The 15,434-nt window shown below is 49.8% G+C and overlaps 1 protein-coding gene and 1 pseudogene across 7 annotated transcripts; both read left to right on the top strand.

The window, feature by feature from the left end:
- The first annotated feature begins 580 nt into the window (after window positions 1–580).
- LOC120651907 (protein COFACTOR ASSEMBLY OF COMPLEX C SUBUNIT B CCB2, chloroplastic-like) lies at window positions 581–6,636 on the top strand. 6 transcript variants are annotated; one of them, XR_005666362.1, is made up of 8 exons: window positions 581–781; window positions 875–984; window positions 1,091–1,162; window positions 1,268–1,411; window positions 1,801–1,954; window positions 2,706–2,918; window positions 5,162–5,263; window positions 6,210–6,636. XR_005666362.1 is itself a non-coding variant. In XM_039929541.1 (7 exons), the coding sequence occupies exons 1-6, from the start codon at window positions 598–600 to the stop codon at window positions 2,900–2,902; spliced, it is 861 nt and encodes a 286-aa protein (XP_039785475.1). In that variant the 5' UTR covers window positions 581–597; the 3' UTR covers window positions 2,903–2,918; window positions 6,210–6,636. The 6 variants fall into 6 exon arrangements, 4 of the variants coding, with proteins under 4 accessions (XP_039785475.1, XP_039785476.1, XP_039785477.1 ...); XR_005666361.1 differs by lacking the exon at window positions 6,210–6,636 and adding an exon at window positions 5,741–5,947; XM_039929541.1 differs by lacking the exon at window positions 5,162–5,263.
- A 1,918-nt stretch (window positions 6,637–8,554) lies between these two features.
- On the top strand, window positions 8,555–14,271 carry LOC120651906 (annotated as a pseudogene). Its single transcript, XR_005666359.1, has 2 exons — window positions 8,555–10,152; window positions 12,263–14,271. The product of XR_005666359.1 is annotated as an ARM REPEAT PROTEIN INTERACTING WITH ABF2-like (transcript).
- The last annotated feature ends 1,163 nt before the right edge of the window (window positions 14,272–15,434 follow it).

The raw sequence follows: 15,434 nt of genomic DNA, 5'->3' as shown, positions 1-15,434 counted from the left end.
AACAGTGGTCGCTCGGCGGCTATCGGGAAGGACCAGTTGGCCATGAGCTTTTGCGTTGTCTATTGGTGACTGACCCCGGTGGTTGGAAGGCGTGCGCCCTTGTCTAGGAGATCAGATCATGTCTCCCGCAATGCTCGCAGACGCGACGGCGCTTTTGACCGAGGAGGATATGCAAGAAGCACTCCTGTGCAAGGAACCTCGTAGAATTTCCCCTCTGCTTTTTTTTTTTGAAAAAGCTATTTCCACTCTGCTTGCGGCATACGTGGACTTGAAGGCTTCGAAGCGTGTGGGAGTGGAACGGTAGCGTCGCGTGTCACGGCTGCAGGAAATGGAATGGAAGGGCCGTATATGGGCCAAAAGAAGCTTGGATAAGATGGGCCGAACACTTGTACAGAAAAGGAATAAAATATGGGCCGTATATGTGCCGAACTTTGGCCCATTGAGATGCCGGCCCCAAAGGCCCAAGGGAACGAAAATCGAAAATCATCCAACGCCCTTGGCAGTCCAAGTGTCCAGACTCAGTCCAATCCCGCGAGACCTGTCGCGGCCACCACCAAATCACCAATCCATTTCGATTTCGCGCACGCCCACGGCGCCATGCCGCTCCTCGCCCCACGCCCTCTCCACGCCGCCAATGCCGGGCTCCTTCCACGCTCGGCTTCGGCGGGCGGGCCCGGGCCCCGCCGCCGCGTTCCCCCGCCCTCCCGCGCCCGCGTCCGCGTCTCCAATTCGGACCCTCCGCAGCAGCAGGTCAACCTCTCCGTCCTCCGCTTCACCCTCGGTACCAACCCTCTCCTCCTCCTCCTCCCACTCTGCCCGCCGCCGCAGCCGGCGTACAGCTGCCCGCTCTAAACCGTGCTCCCGTCTGGCGCAGGGATCCCGGGCCTGGACGAGTCGTACCTCCCGCGGTGGATAGGCCTCGGCTTCGGCGCGTTCGTCGTCCTCAACCACCTGCTCTCCCCGTCCCCCACGCCCGCGCAGCTCGTCGGCCCTCGCTCCTCGACAATCCCCTGGCCCCGCGCCCCGCCCAGCCCCTCCTCATCCATCCATGACCGAACGCGCCTAACTGGTTGTGCGTGCGAACTCGCAGAGGTCCGAGGCTCTGGGGCTGTGCCTGGCCGCGTTCTCGGCGACGCTGCCGTTCCTCGGGAGGTTCCTAGAGGTGGGAACGGGACTTCGTATTGGCGTTGATCAGATGGTACATTTCTCTGGGATGGTGGGGGACTGAGAATTGTTCGCTTGGTTTTTTTTTTGGTTGATGTTGCAGGGCGCTGATGCTGCCAGCCGTGTGCCGTTGCCCGAGGGGAGCAGGCAGGTGTTCGTAATGTCTGAGAATCTGTCAGCGGCGCAGAAGGAGGATGTGGCCTGGGCGTCTTACGTCCTGCTGCGGAACACAAACACCACATCTGTGGTACGATTTTTCAGATTTTCGTACAAATTGAAATTTAACTTGATAGAATTAGCTATAATATGCCAAACACTTGCACCTTTCCTATGTGTATACAGGGGCAGAGCTAGGTAGTGAGCTGTGGGTAAGGCCGCACCGAGGAAAAATCCATAATCACTTATCACTTCTAAATTTTCACCATGTTAGCTTCAATATCAGATATTTACTATAAGAATGTGTCTATATAATCATTAGTACTTATAGTTAGGTAGTAGTTGCAGTGACAACTGCTTCTCAATGTGCAATTGTGGGCAGGTTTTTATTGTTGATTTGTCTATTGCTTTGTCCAGTTCTTGTGAAAGAATCACTATTTTTGAACCGTCAGATAGCTCATTTCACCTACTTTCCCCCAGCTCATAGCAATTGGGGATGTGTTCTGTGTACGAGGATACTGGGATCCACCTGCAAATACTTCAAAATATGCCATGATTGAGTGGTTCAAAAGTCAAATGCAGCAAGTCGGACTTGTTGATTTGAGGGATACCTTGTACTTTCCTAATTCCTCGGGTAAGTGTACCACCCTTGTCTAGCTGAATATTTCAATATTATGTTAACATGAAGTTTTGTTTTAGCTTTCAACTTGCAGTTTGTTACTTTCACTTTCCCCTGTTTGTTTGATTGCAAAAGGGATCTATGCAATCACAACCATTTACGTCTCACTTAACTTAGTACATGATAGTTAGGACTTAGTACCAATCATATGAAGTTTGTACTGTAACTACAACCACTTAAAATTTGTACTCCCTCCATACTCAAAATAATTGACGTTTAGGACAGCGACACGGTCTCCAAAACACAACTTTGACTTCTTATTTCTCTAAAAATATTTATCAAAAAGTGATATATGTATACTTTCATAAAAGTATTTTTCAATACAAATCTATTCATACAATTTTTACATTTTCAAACTCAACAACTTGAGAGTTATTCATGATTTATATTCCCAAGGTTTGACTCAAACCTTGTCCAAAACGTCAATTATGTTGGGTATGGAGGGAGTACCTACATAACTACATTTGGTTTGACAGATTTTGTGTTGTTGTGTTGCTTGGGGGCAGCATGGGGAGGCATATCTTTATTAAATAATTTTGTGAATATCTCTTGCTGTACCAAATTTATAAGTACAAAATCAGATATTCATGTTATGAATAACAATCAAGTTACTAATGTCTATTTGGTGGTTAGCTGGTCATAGAAGTTTCAGAACTTTCTTTCCCCCTTGTTTGACATCTGGTTCCTACCATTCTGCCTTGACCAGATTCTCAGCTTGCGAAGATTCTACCAGATGGGGTTCTTTCTGTGTATGTTCAACCAGTCCTTAGGAGTCCTGATCTAGCTAATGGTGAAGCAAAAACTGAAGGTGTCATCCTGTTAGCCTCCAATGCAAATTATGCATATACTGATAAAGATAGGTTCTGGATAAGAACAGTTGCAAACAAATTTCGAAGTTCCTAGGTCAGAGATACCTAAGGTATCCACCATCCTCAAACAAGATATCTCCTCTTATTTTATGCATTATATTCTTTCAGTTTCACTTAAGAAGATATTGTGTTTCCTGGACAAGACAATTTATCCATCTTTTTTATTTATAGAGAGAAGCACTGCGTCAGCATTGTTTTTCTTTTTGCTGAGATGAATGCTGCTGTGTTTATTTTAGAGCTTCTATTCTGTTCACTGGATTCATAATATATTTACAGAAACGTTGACAGTCAGGCAATACGCGAAAATGAATTGGGAAAGACTGGGTTGTGAAGTAGACTGATTGGCACAAGCAGGTTTTTGTAGTGAGTTTCCTGCTAAAATGGACAAAGCAGATGCAAGCTTAGAGATTTTTTAGTTGAAAGGAGATTGGCAGTTTCATTGGGTTTGGTACTGGTTGAAGAGAAACAGTCCAGCAATTTTGTTCATGGGACAAGTGCCAAAATGCAGATGCGCTTGGTTTGTCTCTCTGCTTTTGCTTTGGTATGTCTTATTGGATTTGCCATTGATGCAGAAAGGCTGTGCCAGGAATTTAGTGTCCTGTCCAAATTAGTGATGCTATCATAATCTAAATGCACTCCAGCCCAATTAAGGTTGCGCACCTGGCTTGCATTTATAAGAACTAAAAGCTTTTGGGTCCGAAGTGTTGTCACAGATCAGAGTTGCAAACACTGAAGATCCATGTACATTCACCCGGGTTTAACTTGAAATGACACTCTGTCGCTTTTCCTAAAAAACAAACACTGAACACTGCAGATCATTCACAATCTCTCATCTATGGACCTAGAGTTTTTAGAGTAGACACTTTGTGTCCTCTTTTGTAATATTGCTGGTTGGAATCAGTGCTCACTTTGCAAGTATACACAAACTCAACAGAAGATAGAAATATCTGTCACTTCTGTTGAGCCAGTGTTGGAAGTCATCGCTTCAAGTTGATACCACAAATACTATTACGAGCTGTTTGGTGCTGACTAGACTATCCTGAACTTCAATTTGAACATTAAAAAGAACAAATACCTTTTCTCATGGGCTTCTACATCACATAAATAGTACTAAAATCATTGTATGAAATATCAATTTCCTTACCTTCCACATTGTCGCGGGATTTCTAGGGTACCCACAGCCGGGTGGCGGAACGCACCCGCCTCTTCCCAGTGAGGGAGTTCTCGGGGGAGTACTAGGCAGTTGGGCTAATCTTGCACTGAGGCGAGCACACAAGAACAACTGATCTAGAGTGGTTCGGGCCGCCGGAGCGTAATACCCTACATCCACTGGGAGAAGTATTGTTCTTGGTTACGAATGAACCTATCCTCTGCCGGGTCTTGGCTTTCACCCAGCCTGAGGTTTTCTTCTAGTGGCGCCCCCCTTTTATAGACCAAGGGGGTGCGGATACATTGGACGTTGGGGCCCCGACAAGTGGGCCCAACGTGCTGTGCAGCATACTGCGCAGAGTACTTAAATGACTATAGTGGTTACGAATCTTTCCTCCGATATGCTTCCATGCCCTGCTGGCTCTCTGACGAAAGGAGGTCTTCTCTTGTCCCGTCAGCAAGGTGTCCGTTGGGGGAACGTAGCTTGCGGCGTGACCTGCTGAGGCTATTATGTAGGCGTCATAATGGGTGGAGTCGAGCCGTCGTATCCATCTGTTATGGCAGACTGACAGGCGCGGCGTGGGCGGCGCCAGCGGTTCCACTATGCACCTTGGTAATACGCGATCAATAGTGCCCCTTGGTCAAATAATCGCCTCGGCTTTTACTGCATCAATGCGGGCGTCCACCTACCCCAATGAATGCAGTGGTGGGTGAGGCTTAGTATGGAGACCAAGCGGCCTTGTACACGTGTCCGTGCTTGTAGACACGTGTCGGCTCCGGACCACCCCGAGGCAGGGCGTCGACTTCTTCCCTTAGCGAGGGGTCCGGTTACCATACTGGGGGTCCGGGACCCCATGAGGGGTCCGGGACTTCCGCGGGGGTCCGGCCCCCTCGGGAGGTCCGGAGCCCCGGCTGTTCGGGCTGCCCGCCTCTTCCGGGACACGCGTCGTTTCCGGATCTTTCCCAGTTGTGAGGCAGGCCCGGAACCGTTGCTGAGAGATCAGGACTCCGGACCACAGGGGTCCGGCTGTTTGGTCGTAGTCAAGGATAACTACAAAGCCCTTACCTAGATACAGCAAGAAGGGGTACCCCAGTCCTGGGGTACCGACACACATGTTTAGTCATTTCTATTTTTTCTGTGTAGCGCTGAAGGTTTAGCCGAACCATATATTAAAACGAAAGATGGGCCCAACCTTTGATATCCAACCTTCGATACGTATTTGTGTGCGAGCTCCTGCAAGCAGTGGTAGAATCAATCCTCTTTCCTTAGAATGTGAATTAGAATGCTTCATGGGTCATATCAGCGCAAATTTATTTTCTAGTTGAAGGCTTGAAGCTAAGAAAATAATCTGAATAGGGTTCACAATGGATAATAAATTCATAGTCGTGTTATTATATCAGGTCACAGAAATTATCACTCAAATAAATTCTCATAAAACACTTGGAGGTGGATAAGAAAGGGTATGTGGCAGTAGTACGAGGATAGATCCAAAAACTTGGAGTAACTTTTTTTTTCACTGCATTACTTGGTCTCATATCTTCCTTTTAAGTACCTGACCAAATCTTGAAATCTCCATGGCACCTTTTGATGTCCTATTTCATATGTATTAAGCATGTAGTTGGTGCATGTCTCCTGGTACTACTTGGTGGGTAGCAATTATTGCTGTTTGTACTGGCATACTTCTGAATAATTCTTTTGGCATTTTGTCCTACAACTCTGCAGGGATAAATAGAAGAAATGGTAATGCCAGCTGCTGGTTGAACTGAGATGAACTAAGAATTTACACTCTGAACATGGATTCACTTGTCAAGCGTTGGTGTAGTGGAATTAAGGCATACATTCTTTTCATAATCAGATACTGATCTATTTGATAGTCCTGGCAGTTGGCGTAAGGAAAGAAATACGGATTAACAATATTTTAGATGCTAACAGTGCTGTTACTTTGTGATAGAACTTCTTTGCGTTAGTAAAGACATCTTCAAGAGTAATAATAGGAACCTCCATCTGTATCATGTAAAGACATCTTCAAGAGTAATAATAGGAACCTCCATCTGTATCATGTGTTGCTATAGTCGTATTCAGCTATTGCCTGGTTTTGGAGTTCGGGAGCTCATTATTGGCACTCATATCTTTTGTCAGTATAAAATAGCACTTTCTCACATGATTCTACGGTTCTCTTTCCATCATGCAGATGGATAACAAGGTGTGATCATTCTCTTGAAGAGTGGAAGGCCAGGTCAAATTCGCGGCAGCTATTTCTTTACAGCTGAAACTATAAAACGTGCGGTTTTCTTCAATAAAACATTGGGAATACTACCTACCAGTGGCAAAGGCAAGAGACTATTGGCACAGGATTTCTCCGAGCCTCTTCAGTGCCATTCAGCATGAACAGGAACAGCTCGCTAACCATTCATTTGGTGCTGAAGCGAGATCGCCGCCTCGCCCTGACCTGAGCAATCTTGTATCCTTTCGACTTCAGCGGCATGAAGTCATTTTTAAAGGAGTCTTGAAATCACATTGCCCTTAGCATTGCACGAACCATGTGATTGTGGTCCTTGTATGCACACAATATCTAATTAGATGTTTAAATGCTGACAGCTGGATGTGGTTGTGGTTGACGCAGCCTGTATTTTGTACCCTGTGGTACTCGCTCGGTTCGCCGAGACTCGTGAGGCCGCTGGCATGTTGGATAAAGGTAGGTTGGTTCGGTTGCAAGCAAAAGGGACGGCGGGGGGTCACGTTCCCCCGTCCACATCCGTGCCCTGTTGCTCCGTGATGCGCAGTATCAAGGGCGACGGGCCACGGTGGAAATGCTGGAGCGAAGCTTGCTGCAACAATTCAGAAGTGATCCGGAACGGTTCGAATGTTTCATGTGTTCGGATAAGCCCACGGGCAGTGGAGCTTGTGCCGGACGGCGACCAGTCCCGTTCCCGTGGATCCACAACGCTAGATCTGGGAAAAGTTCAATTTAGGTGAAGTCTGAATGACTGTCTAAACTATAAATACGTCCAATTTACCTCTAAATTATGCTATTTTGTTCATTTTACTCATAATATAATTTGTTTTTTTATTTCTCCACACATAAGTTGAATTTTCATTTCAAATTTTGCAGAGTTGTGGTGGACATCACAATGCATATCAAAGAATTGTTATTATTTTTTCATTGTTATTTTAATTTTGAAATCTAATGATTAATTTATTTATTAAATATCATAACCTAGCAAAATAATAAAAAAATTATGATGTATTTTTTCTTGACGTGTACTATCATTTGTAAAATTTCAACTTAACACTCCACATATGTATGGAGAAATGAAAAAAATAAATTATATTAGGGGAGTAATTTGAACCAAAGGGTATAATTTGGGAGGGGGGGGGGTAAAATGTACTGAATAATAATTTAGAGATTATCGAGACTTTGACTATACTTGAGACAAGTCATTAAACTTTTTCCCGCTACATCTTGTAGCTATTTGAAATGCGCCCTTGAGAAACCCGCAAGTTTCGATCTTGAAATCGAATCTGCCATGGTTTTGCTTGCCACCACGGGCACGGCGCCACGTCATAATTACTGTACGTGAGATCCAGTCTCGCCAAAAAACAAAGGAGATGACGCGAATCCCCTCCGTTTCCGTATGGACCACACGAACCTCTCCCCCTCTTCCAGGAAGTCATGCCCCCATCTCCTTCGGATCAAATGATGCAGCGACCGGATTCAAAAGAAATTGAAGCTCAAGCAAGTACACTACACTTCATGCACAGCAACCTGAATTTATTTTTTTTTCAAAGAAGAAAAATCGTACCCTGCCCATCTCTCGCCCGGCTGCAGCGAATGTCAGCGTGGAGGCCGTAAAAAGTAGCGGAGCCCGAGCCAGCGCGTCGCAGCGCACCCACCCCACCCGCACGGTCCCATTTCAAAATCCTCTGGTCCGACGGCCGCAGCTGCCTCAAACGGTCGGATCCCGCAGCCGCCAAGTCTCCGATCCCCACCGCCCGTGACCAGGGACCCCCGCCCCGATCCGACGGCCCGGGGCGCCCTGAATTCAAAACCTTCGGTTCCGGGCAGCGGCCGAACGCTGTGCCAGCCCACCACCGGAATAAATTCCCCCCAACGACTCCGACTCGCTCGCTGGGAGACGAGACGAGGCGAGGACGCCACACCAGAGGCGAGAGCCTGTCCGGGGCAGATACTGGAGGCCGGAGGGTCGAGGAGGAGGAGGTGGTGCTCGTGGTGAGTGCGGGCGCTCATGATTCCGCAATCCTCCCCTCCCCACTTCGCTCCATCTCGATCTCTCTCTCCATCATGCGGACATGCAGCGAGCTCTAGGGAGACGGGCGCAGGGCGCTTGATTGATGATTGGCATCCTGATTGCAGCCGCCCTAGCTCTGTTTGGGCTCTGCGCCGCGGCGATCGTCGCCGGGAGGAGGAGGAGGAGGAGGACGGGAAGGGGTGGCGGCGGACGAGGAGTGGCGTCGAACGGTGACGCGGCCGGCGGAAGCGAAAGCGTCGGTGAGAGAGGTAAACCCCCAGCCCCCCAGACTTAGCTCTCTTGTGTGATCTCCGTGTTTTGCTCTTCGTTCTCGATCGCGCCCTGTCCTTTGCTCCATTTGTGTGCTTGGCTCCATTTGTGTTGTTTGCTTTCTCCACTATGCAACTGCAAGGGTTCCTAGAAATCGCGATGGATCGTCCTTTGGGTTGGCCGACGCCGAGCTAGTCGGGGGTTCGAGGATTTGCCTCGCTTCTCAAAAATTACAAGAGCAAAAGATACTTTCTCTCGTGGCACTTCGCTAGGAATAGGGAAAAAGGCCAGGGGAAAACGCAGGCGAAGTCCTCGTCTCCGCCGACGCCGGCGTCCTCACGGCATTACCCGTCGAATGACCAAACTGCCCCCGCACCCGCAGGGGAGGAGCCACAGCCCAATGCCCGGCGGGCGCGTGGAACGGAACCGGGCCCGCCACCTGCGCGCGTCCGACTAGAGCGGGTTCTCGGGCCCGGGAGCGCCCCGAGACGCTCGCTGTGTACTCTGGGGTTTGGGCTCGGTCACTTCCTTGGATTCCCCGGGCCGCCGGGGCGGTCCAACCGCGAGCCGGACCGGCTGCGTGGGCCCAGTCTCGTGCGCCGCATCCACGGCTGCACCCCCACCCCCATTTTTTCCAGTTCGCCACGACCACGAGCCCCCCCACACACACAGCCTTCAATTCGTGCGAGAAAAGTAGTTGGTTGCCCACGGAAAAGGCGACGTGTGACACAGGTCGCAGCTCGCACGCGCGGTTCGGTGGTTGTGCCGCCGCAATGACAAGTGGGCCCGCGCGTCTTTCCGTAGTGTAGCTCATTTAGATTTAGCACGAGTAGCTTAGCTTTTCTTTATCATGAGGTTAGGCCCCATGGCGACCGTCATTTCTAACCTCCAGCCAAAGCATTTCTTTTGATCTTACTTTGCATGCGTGCGTGGTAGGTCACGGCTCATGGCGAAGCTTTAGGGGAAGCATCCGCGTGAGATTTTGCGTTCATCTTTTGGGAGGACTCGGTTCGTTTACGATACGTTCGCCGCGCAATTATTTGGCCATCATTCTTTTGTGTGACGAAAGCGCGAGATCTTTGGACTTGAATATGAGAAAGTAATGTGAAAAACATCAGCACCCAAATCTTAACACCTTTTGCCAAGCGGGTCCAGTTTTAAGCATTCGTATTTCGCTTAACCACGCGTTCTTCACGGGTGGAACCCACCGCCACCTCTGATAAGCAGGTTTAGTAGTAGCTTGATCTTTGGAAAAAGAGTGCCAGTACCTCAACCGATTTTTTTTATAAAAAAAGTTTTCTCTGGCCGAGAAGGACTGCTTTGCATTGGTCACTCTGTTTTGAATTTGGATGGAAATGCCCGCATGCATCTTTACTGATGGAATGCCACTTTCTGCATTTTCTTTGTGCACATTCACTCTGTCACCTACCCAGTCACCATTCCTCGAGTCAATTTTTGAAATGTGCAGACTCGCCGTTCGGAAAGCTTGGGAAATTTCGATAGCACCTTCGTACCAGCTCATAATTTTGTGGCTGCGTGGTCACCGCATTTACGCCTCTCAATTCGACGTACCAATCGTCAAGCCGAAGCAAGAAAAGATCAGTACTATCAGGGGTGAGCAGCTCGGTGGGGCGTATGGTTTTCTGGAGCTTTCCTAGACTAGTCGTAGACGGATTTTTGGTTCGCTTAAAATAGCCGACGTTTCCTTGCTGTGTCTCCCCTTCCAGCTTCTTCTCCGCTTGCTCTTTTTCCAGGATTTGTCTTTTCCGCTTCTGTGGCAAAGAGTGAGGCCCTGTTCCCACCCCATAAACTGCGTAAATGCAAAAAAACATCACATCGAATATTTCGACACATGCATAGAGTACTAAATGAAGTCAATTAAATTTTTTTTTACATGGATGGGCTGTAAATCACGAGACGAATCTAATGAGCCTATTTAATCTATGATTTGCAACAGTGATGCTACAGTAACAATCCGCTAATTATTAACTAATCATGGATTAATTAGTATCATTATTTTCGTCTCGCGATTTACAACCCATCTGTGCAAAAAGTTTTGTAAATAGACTTCATTTAGTATTTCAAATTAGCAAGATTCCATCGCAAATTTTTTTTGCAAAACATCTAAACACGGTCTGAGTGAGTAGTGAGCACCAGTGTTTACATTTTCATTGATAAGCACTTTATCAGTCACCACCGGTAACGATAATCGATTGATAATTGCTGATAAATTGCCAATACTAGCTGATAAGGACGTCCGAATTAAAAAACGATTATCGATTATTTATCAGTGATTATCGACAAAAACCAACGATAAATCAGTGATGTGTGCTGATAAACATGTTTTTCGGAGGAAAAATAAGAAAACTAGATATTAATATTTTGCACTTGGGGTCCATACAAATATGAGTACATTAATTAAGCGGATGCATGATACTCTATGCAAAGTTTCCTACGTATCCATACAAATTAATAAAATGAGTCCATACAAATATGAGTACATTAATTAAGCAGATACATGATACTCTATGCAAAGTTTCCTACATATCCATACAAATTCATGAAGTCTGAACACATTGCAATTTTCATTATTCATCCTCTGTCTCATGGTGTTCATAATATTGTTCCTACATGAGTGAATATGAGAGGTGAACAAAAGATTGAATAAACACATTTAAACAGATACACGCCTGCAATTCATACGCACTTGGTAACCAAAAGGTAAGATGAATAGGTTGTTGTGGTAGCGGTGGCGGTGGCAACCTTCCCCTATATGGTGGGGGGAGTTGCAGATGCGGTGCGTACTTTGGAGTAGATGTAGCTCGTCTACCGCTTCTCGTTTGTCGTTGTGAGGTGGGTGCACCATGATCTTGTTCTGTGTGGCATGGGTGAAATTTATCTCCCCAGTAAACTGAAGGTTTGACACCTGACCACCACTCCCTCCAGCACCACTACTCCCTCTAACCCAACCACTCCCTCCATCATCACCATCATCACTCTCTCCAGTGTCGTCCTCATCATCATCGTCGCCGTCGAAGCCGCGGCCTCCATCATCACCGCTAGGCTCAGGTGTTGTGTCGTCGCTCCTAAATTCTTCCTCTTCACGATCTAGGAATATGTAATTTGTATCAAACCTTGTTGCATTCCACTTCACCAATTCACCCCCAATAACTTTTTTCATCATATGGTGTAAAGAGTTGGAGTTGTATAACCAACTGCTGATCCTCTTTGCACTCTCAATACATGCTTTGTAATGTGGCCACTCTCCAATGTCCTTGAGCATAAGATTAATACATGTTTTGTGATCTGTCACTATTTGGACAACATTCTCGGCGCTGACATCTTTGATGATTTTTTCGATGAGCTGCATTTATGTAAAAATCCATTAGCATGCTCCAAGTAATGGAATACAAAAATCGACCTTGCACAATTTTGACATACTTTGACAATAAAATTAGCATCCTATGAGTGACCAGTTATATCAAATGACTTCCAAAAGTACATTGTATCTTGACAATATTTTTTGACTAGTTAAATGGAGACTATTTTCATGGAGTGATACCATTCTAGGCCATGGAGAAGCTCTAATTTTTTATAAAAAATTTTCTTCACTTTTATAATTCTTTTAAATTTTTTGAATTTTATACTGATTTTTTTTGAAAACTCAACTGAAAATCAATTTCAGTTTGTGTCGGTAACGGTAAATATCGACCTATACTTGCAGGTCACGAGCTGAGGTGTTGTAGCTGCCAAGAAATGAGCCCCCAGAGCTGCCCGGCCGCGGCCGGCGACGCGACGGCGGAGGAGCTGCTCGCGCGGGCGCGGGTGCTGGTGCCACCGGCCCTTGCCGCGGCGCGCGCGGCAACTGGCTTCGGCGGGCGGTGGAAGGCCATCGCGGCGAGGCTGGAGCGTGTGCCGCCGTGCCTGTCGGACCTGTCCAGCCACCCCTGCTTCTCCAAGAACTCGCTCTGCCGGGAGCTGCTGCAGTCGGTGGCCGCCACGCTTGCAGAGGCTGCCGAGCTTGGCGCGCGCTGCCGCGAGCCTCCCAAGGCCGGGAAGCTGCAGATGCAGAGCGACCTCGACGCACTTGCGGGGAAGCTGGACCTCAACCTCCGGGACTGCGCCCTTCTTGTCAAGACCGGTGTGCTGTCCGACGCGACGGTTCCGGCGACCCAGGCTGAGGCCATGGCGGCAGCGGGCGGCGCGCAGACGGATGTGCGGGAGCTGCTTGCCAGGCTGCAGATTGGGCACGCGGAGGCGAAGCACCGGGCGTTGGACGGGCTGCTTGACGCTCTGCGCGAGAACGAGGAGAGCGTGCTGTCAGCGCTCGGCCGTGGCAACATCGCCGCGCTGGTGCAGCTGCTCACGGCGACGGCGCCCAAGGTCAGGGAGAAGGCGGCGACTGTCCTCTGCTTGCTCGCCGAGTCCGGCAGCTGCGAGGGCAAGCTTATGTCAGAAGGTGCGCTGCCGCCACTCATCCGGCTGGCCGAGTCCGGCAGCCTTGTCGGCCGGGAGAAGGCCGTCATCACGCTGCAGCGGCTGTCCATGTCGCCCGACATTGCCCCTGCGATCGTCGGCCACAGCGGCGTCCGCCCGCTCATCGACGTCTGCCAGACCGGGGACTCCATCTCGCAGTCCGCCGCGGCCGGAGCACTCAAGAACATCTCCGCGGTGCCGGAGGTCCGGCAAACGCTGGCCGAGGAAGGCGTGGTGCGCGTCATGATCAACCTGCTCGACTCCGGCGTCGCGCCTGGGTCCAAGGAGTACGCCGCGGAGTGCCTGCAGAACCTGACGTCAAGCAACGACAGCCTGCGGCGCGCCGTCGTGTCCGAGGGCGGCCTGCGCAGCCTGCTCGCCTACATCGACGGGCCGCTGCCGCAGGAATCCCCCGTGGCGGCGCTCCGGAACCTCGTCACCGCCGTGTCGCCGGACAGCCTGGTGTCGCTGTGCGTGCTCCCGCGCCTGGTCCACGCGCTCCGCGAGGGCTCCGTGGGCGCGCAGCAGGCGGCCGCGGCGGCCATCTGCAAGGTCTCCAGCTCGACGGAGATGAAGCGGGTGGTGGGCGAGCACGGGTGCATCCCGCTGCTGGTGCGGCTGCTGGAGGCCAAGTCGAACGGCGCGCGCGAGGCCGCGGCGCAGGCGGTGGCGAGCCTGATGGGGTACCCCGCGAACGCGCGGGACATCAAGAAGGACGAGAAGAGCGTGCCGAACACCGCAGCTGCTGGACCCGAGCCCCCAGAACACGGCGAAGAAGTACGCCATCTCGTGCCTGCTGGCGCTGGCGGCGAGCAAGCGGTGCAGGAAGCTGATGATCTCGCACGGCGCCATCGGGTACCTGAAGAAGCTCTCGGAGAAGGACGTCGCCGGCGCCAAGAAGCTGCTGGAGAAGCTGGACCGCGGCAGGCTGCGCACCCTCTTCAGCAGGAAGTAGGCACGATCCGAAGCAGCCGCAGCTAGTAGTGAGTGAAGCGCTCCTTCTTTTCGCCGTAAACCTGTATAAAAATCCCGTCCTGTTTCATAGCCTCGATGAAGTGAAAGTGCGGCAGAGCGGTGAAGAGAGAGGGAGAGACGGAGAGTAGTCGTGTTCATGTGAAGTGAAACATATCGCGTTGTAATTTCGCTGGCTAATACGTGTGTCAGGCAGTTCGTTCGTTAGCTCCTGCTCCTAAGTCCTAACCAGGGTTGCAGTCCCTTCCTAAGTCTAATAAAAAATTCTTCAGGCAAAGATCATTTCGCACAGTTTTCTTATGCTTGGTTGTATCATCTGTGTGGAATCTTGCTGCTGTTCGTTCTGCAACGTTCCAATCTTTCAGAAGATCAGGTTGACGCCTTCAGTTTCAGTCTGTTCTTGGCTCTGAACAAATTAAAACAGGCACGAACACATTGATACTCGAGTTAACATTTGATCCTCTGATCAAAGCTGTCGGCGTGCCCTTTGAGGGTCATAGAATCTGGCGAAGCGCTGATGATTGTGTCATCACTGTGCCAACAGCAGCTTCTAGTGGAGTGCTGACTGCCGAGTGGCGAGACTTGCTTATTGGAGCATGATGCGGACAAATCGCAGATGGGCGTCCGCACGCGCGCGTCGGCAATGATTACCGGACAACGGCATGCCGGCGACCATCGTCGTCCGGTGGTCCGTGCAGCCGGCGGTGGCGGCCGAGCTGCAGGCCTCGAGTGTCCGTCGATGGACAGGCGCCAAGTAAGCATCCAGCTGAATCCTTTTGCTTCCGCCATTCGTGCGTTCTGGCGTGCTGCTGTGAGCCTGTGACAGAACGTGAACGTCGTGTCAGGCAGACAGGCACGATTGTGCGAGTGTCACGGCCCTTTCCTACGGATGCAGGCAACATGATGAGATGGAAAATGGAAGCGATTCGGCGTCGCGTCTGCGGATGCAGATGATCCGAGTCGTGCAGGAGCGAGACCGCGAGAGCAATCGGGTTGGTCAGGGGTCAGTCTCCTCTTCGGGGCTATCGCTGCCACCGTTTGTTTTTTTTTCGTTCTTCTTCTTGTTCACTTGTTGTGTGCAAGTGGAGGTAGAATTTACCGGGCAAATTCGTAGGGCTTCGATGCTTTGAGTAGGATAGAAGAAAAGTACGGCTTTATTTTCGAGACGGGGCAAAGCAGCCTCCTGCTTTGCGCCGACGACGAGACGATCAGACGAGTCACGGACTCACGAGCCGCCGCCGTCTCCAGAGTTCAGACAGTGCTTCTCGCGGCCTGGTCGAGGGCCGCGAATCAAATGAGCCCACATACGTTTCTAGCCCAATCCGCATAAAGCAACAACGAGAGAGGCGAAGCCCATGCAGCCGCCGCGGCTTGCTCGGCCCACGACAGCTGAACGGTTCAGATAATAGCGGATATACGATCGAGACCGTAGGTGGCAGGTGGATTGG

The sequence above is a fragment of the Panicum virgatum genome, chromosome 9K, assembly GCF_016808335.1.
Source record: "Panicum virgatum strain AP13 chromosome 9K, P.virgatum_v5, whole genome shotgun sequence".
Classification (NCBI taxonomy): Eukaryota; Viridiplantae; Streptophyta; class Magnoliopsida; order Poales; family Poaceae; genus Panicum; species Panicum virgatum.
The sequence above is the reverse complement of the archived record's forward strand: the minus strand, read 5'-3'. Positions and strand labels throughout refer to the sequence as shown.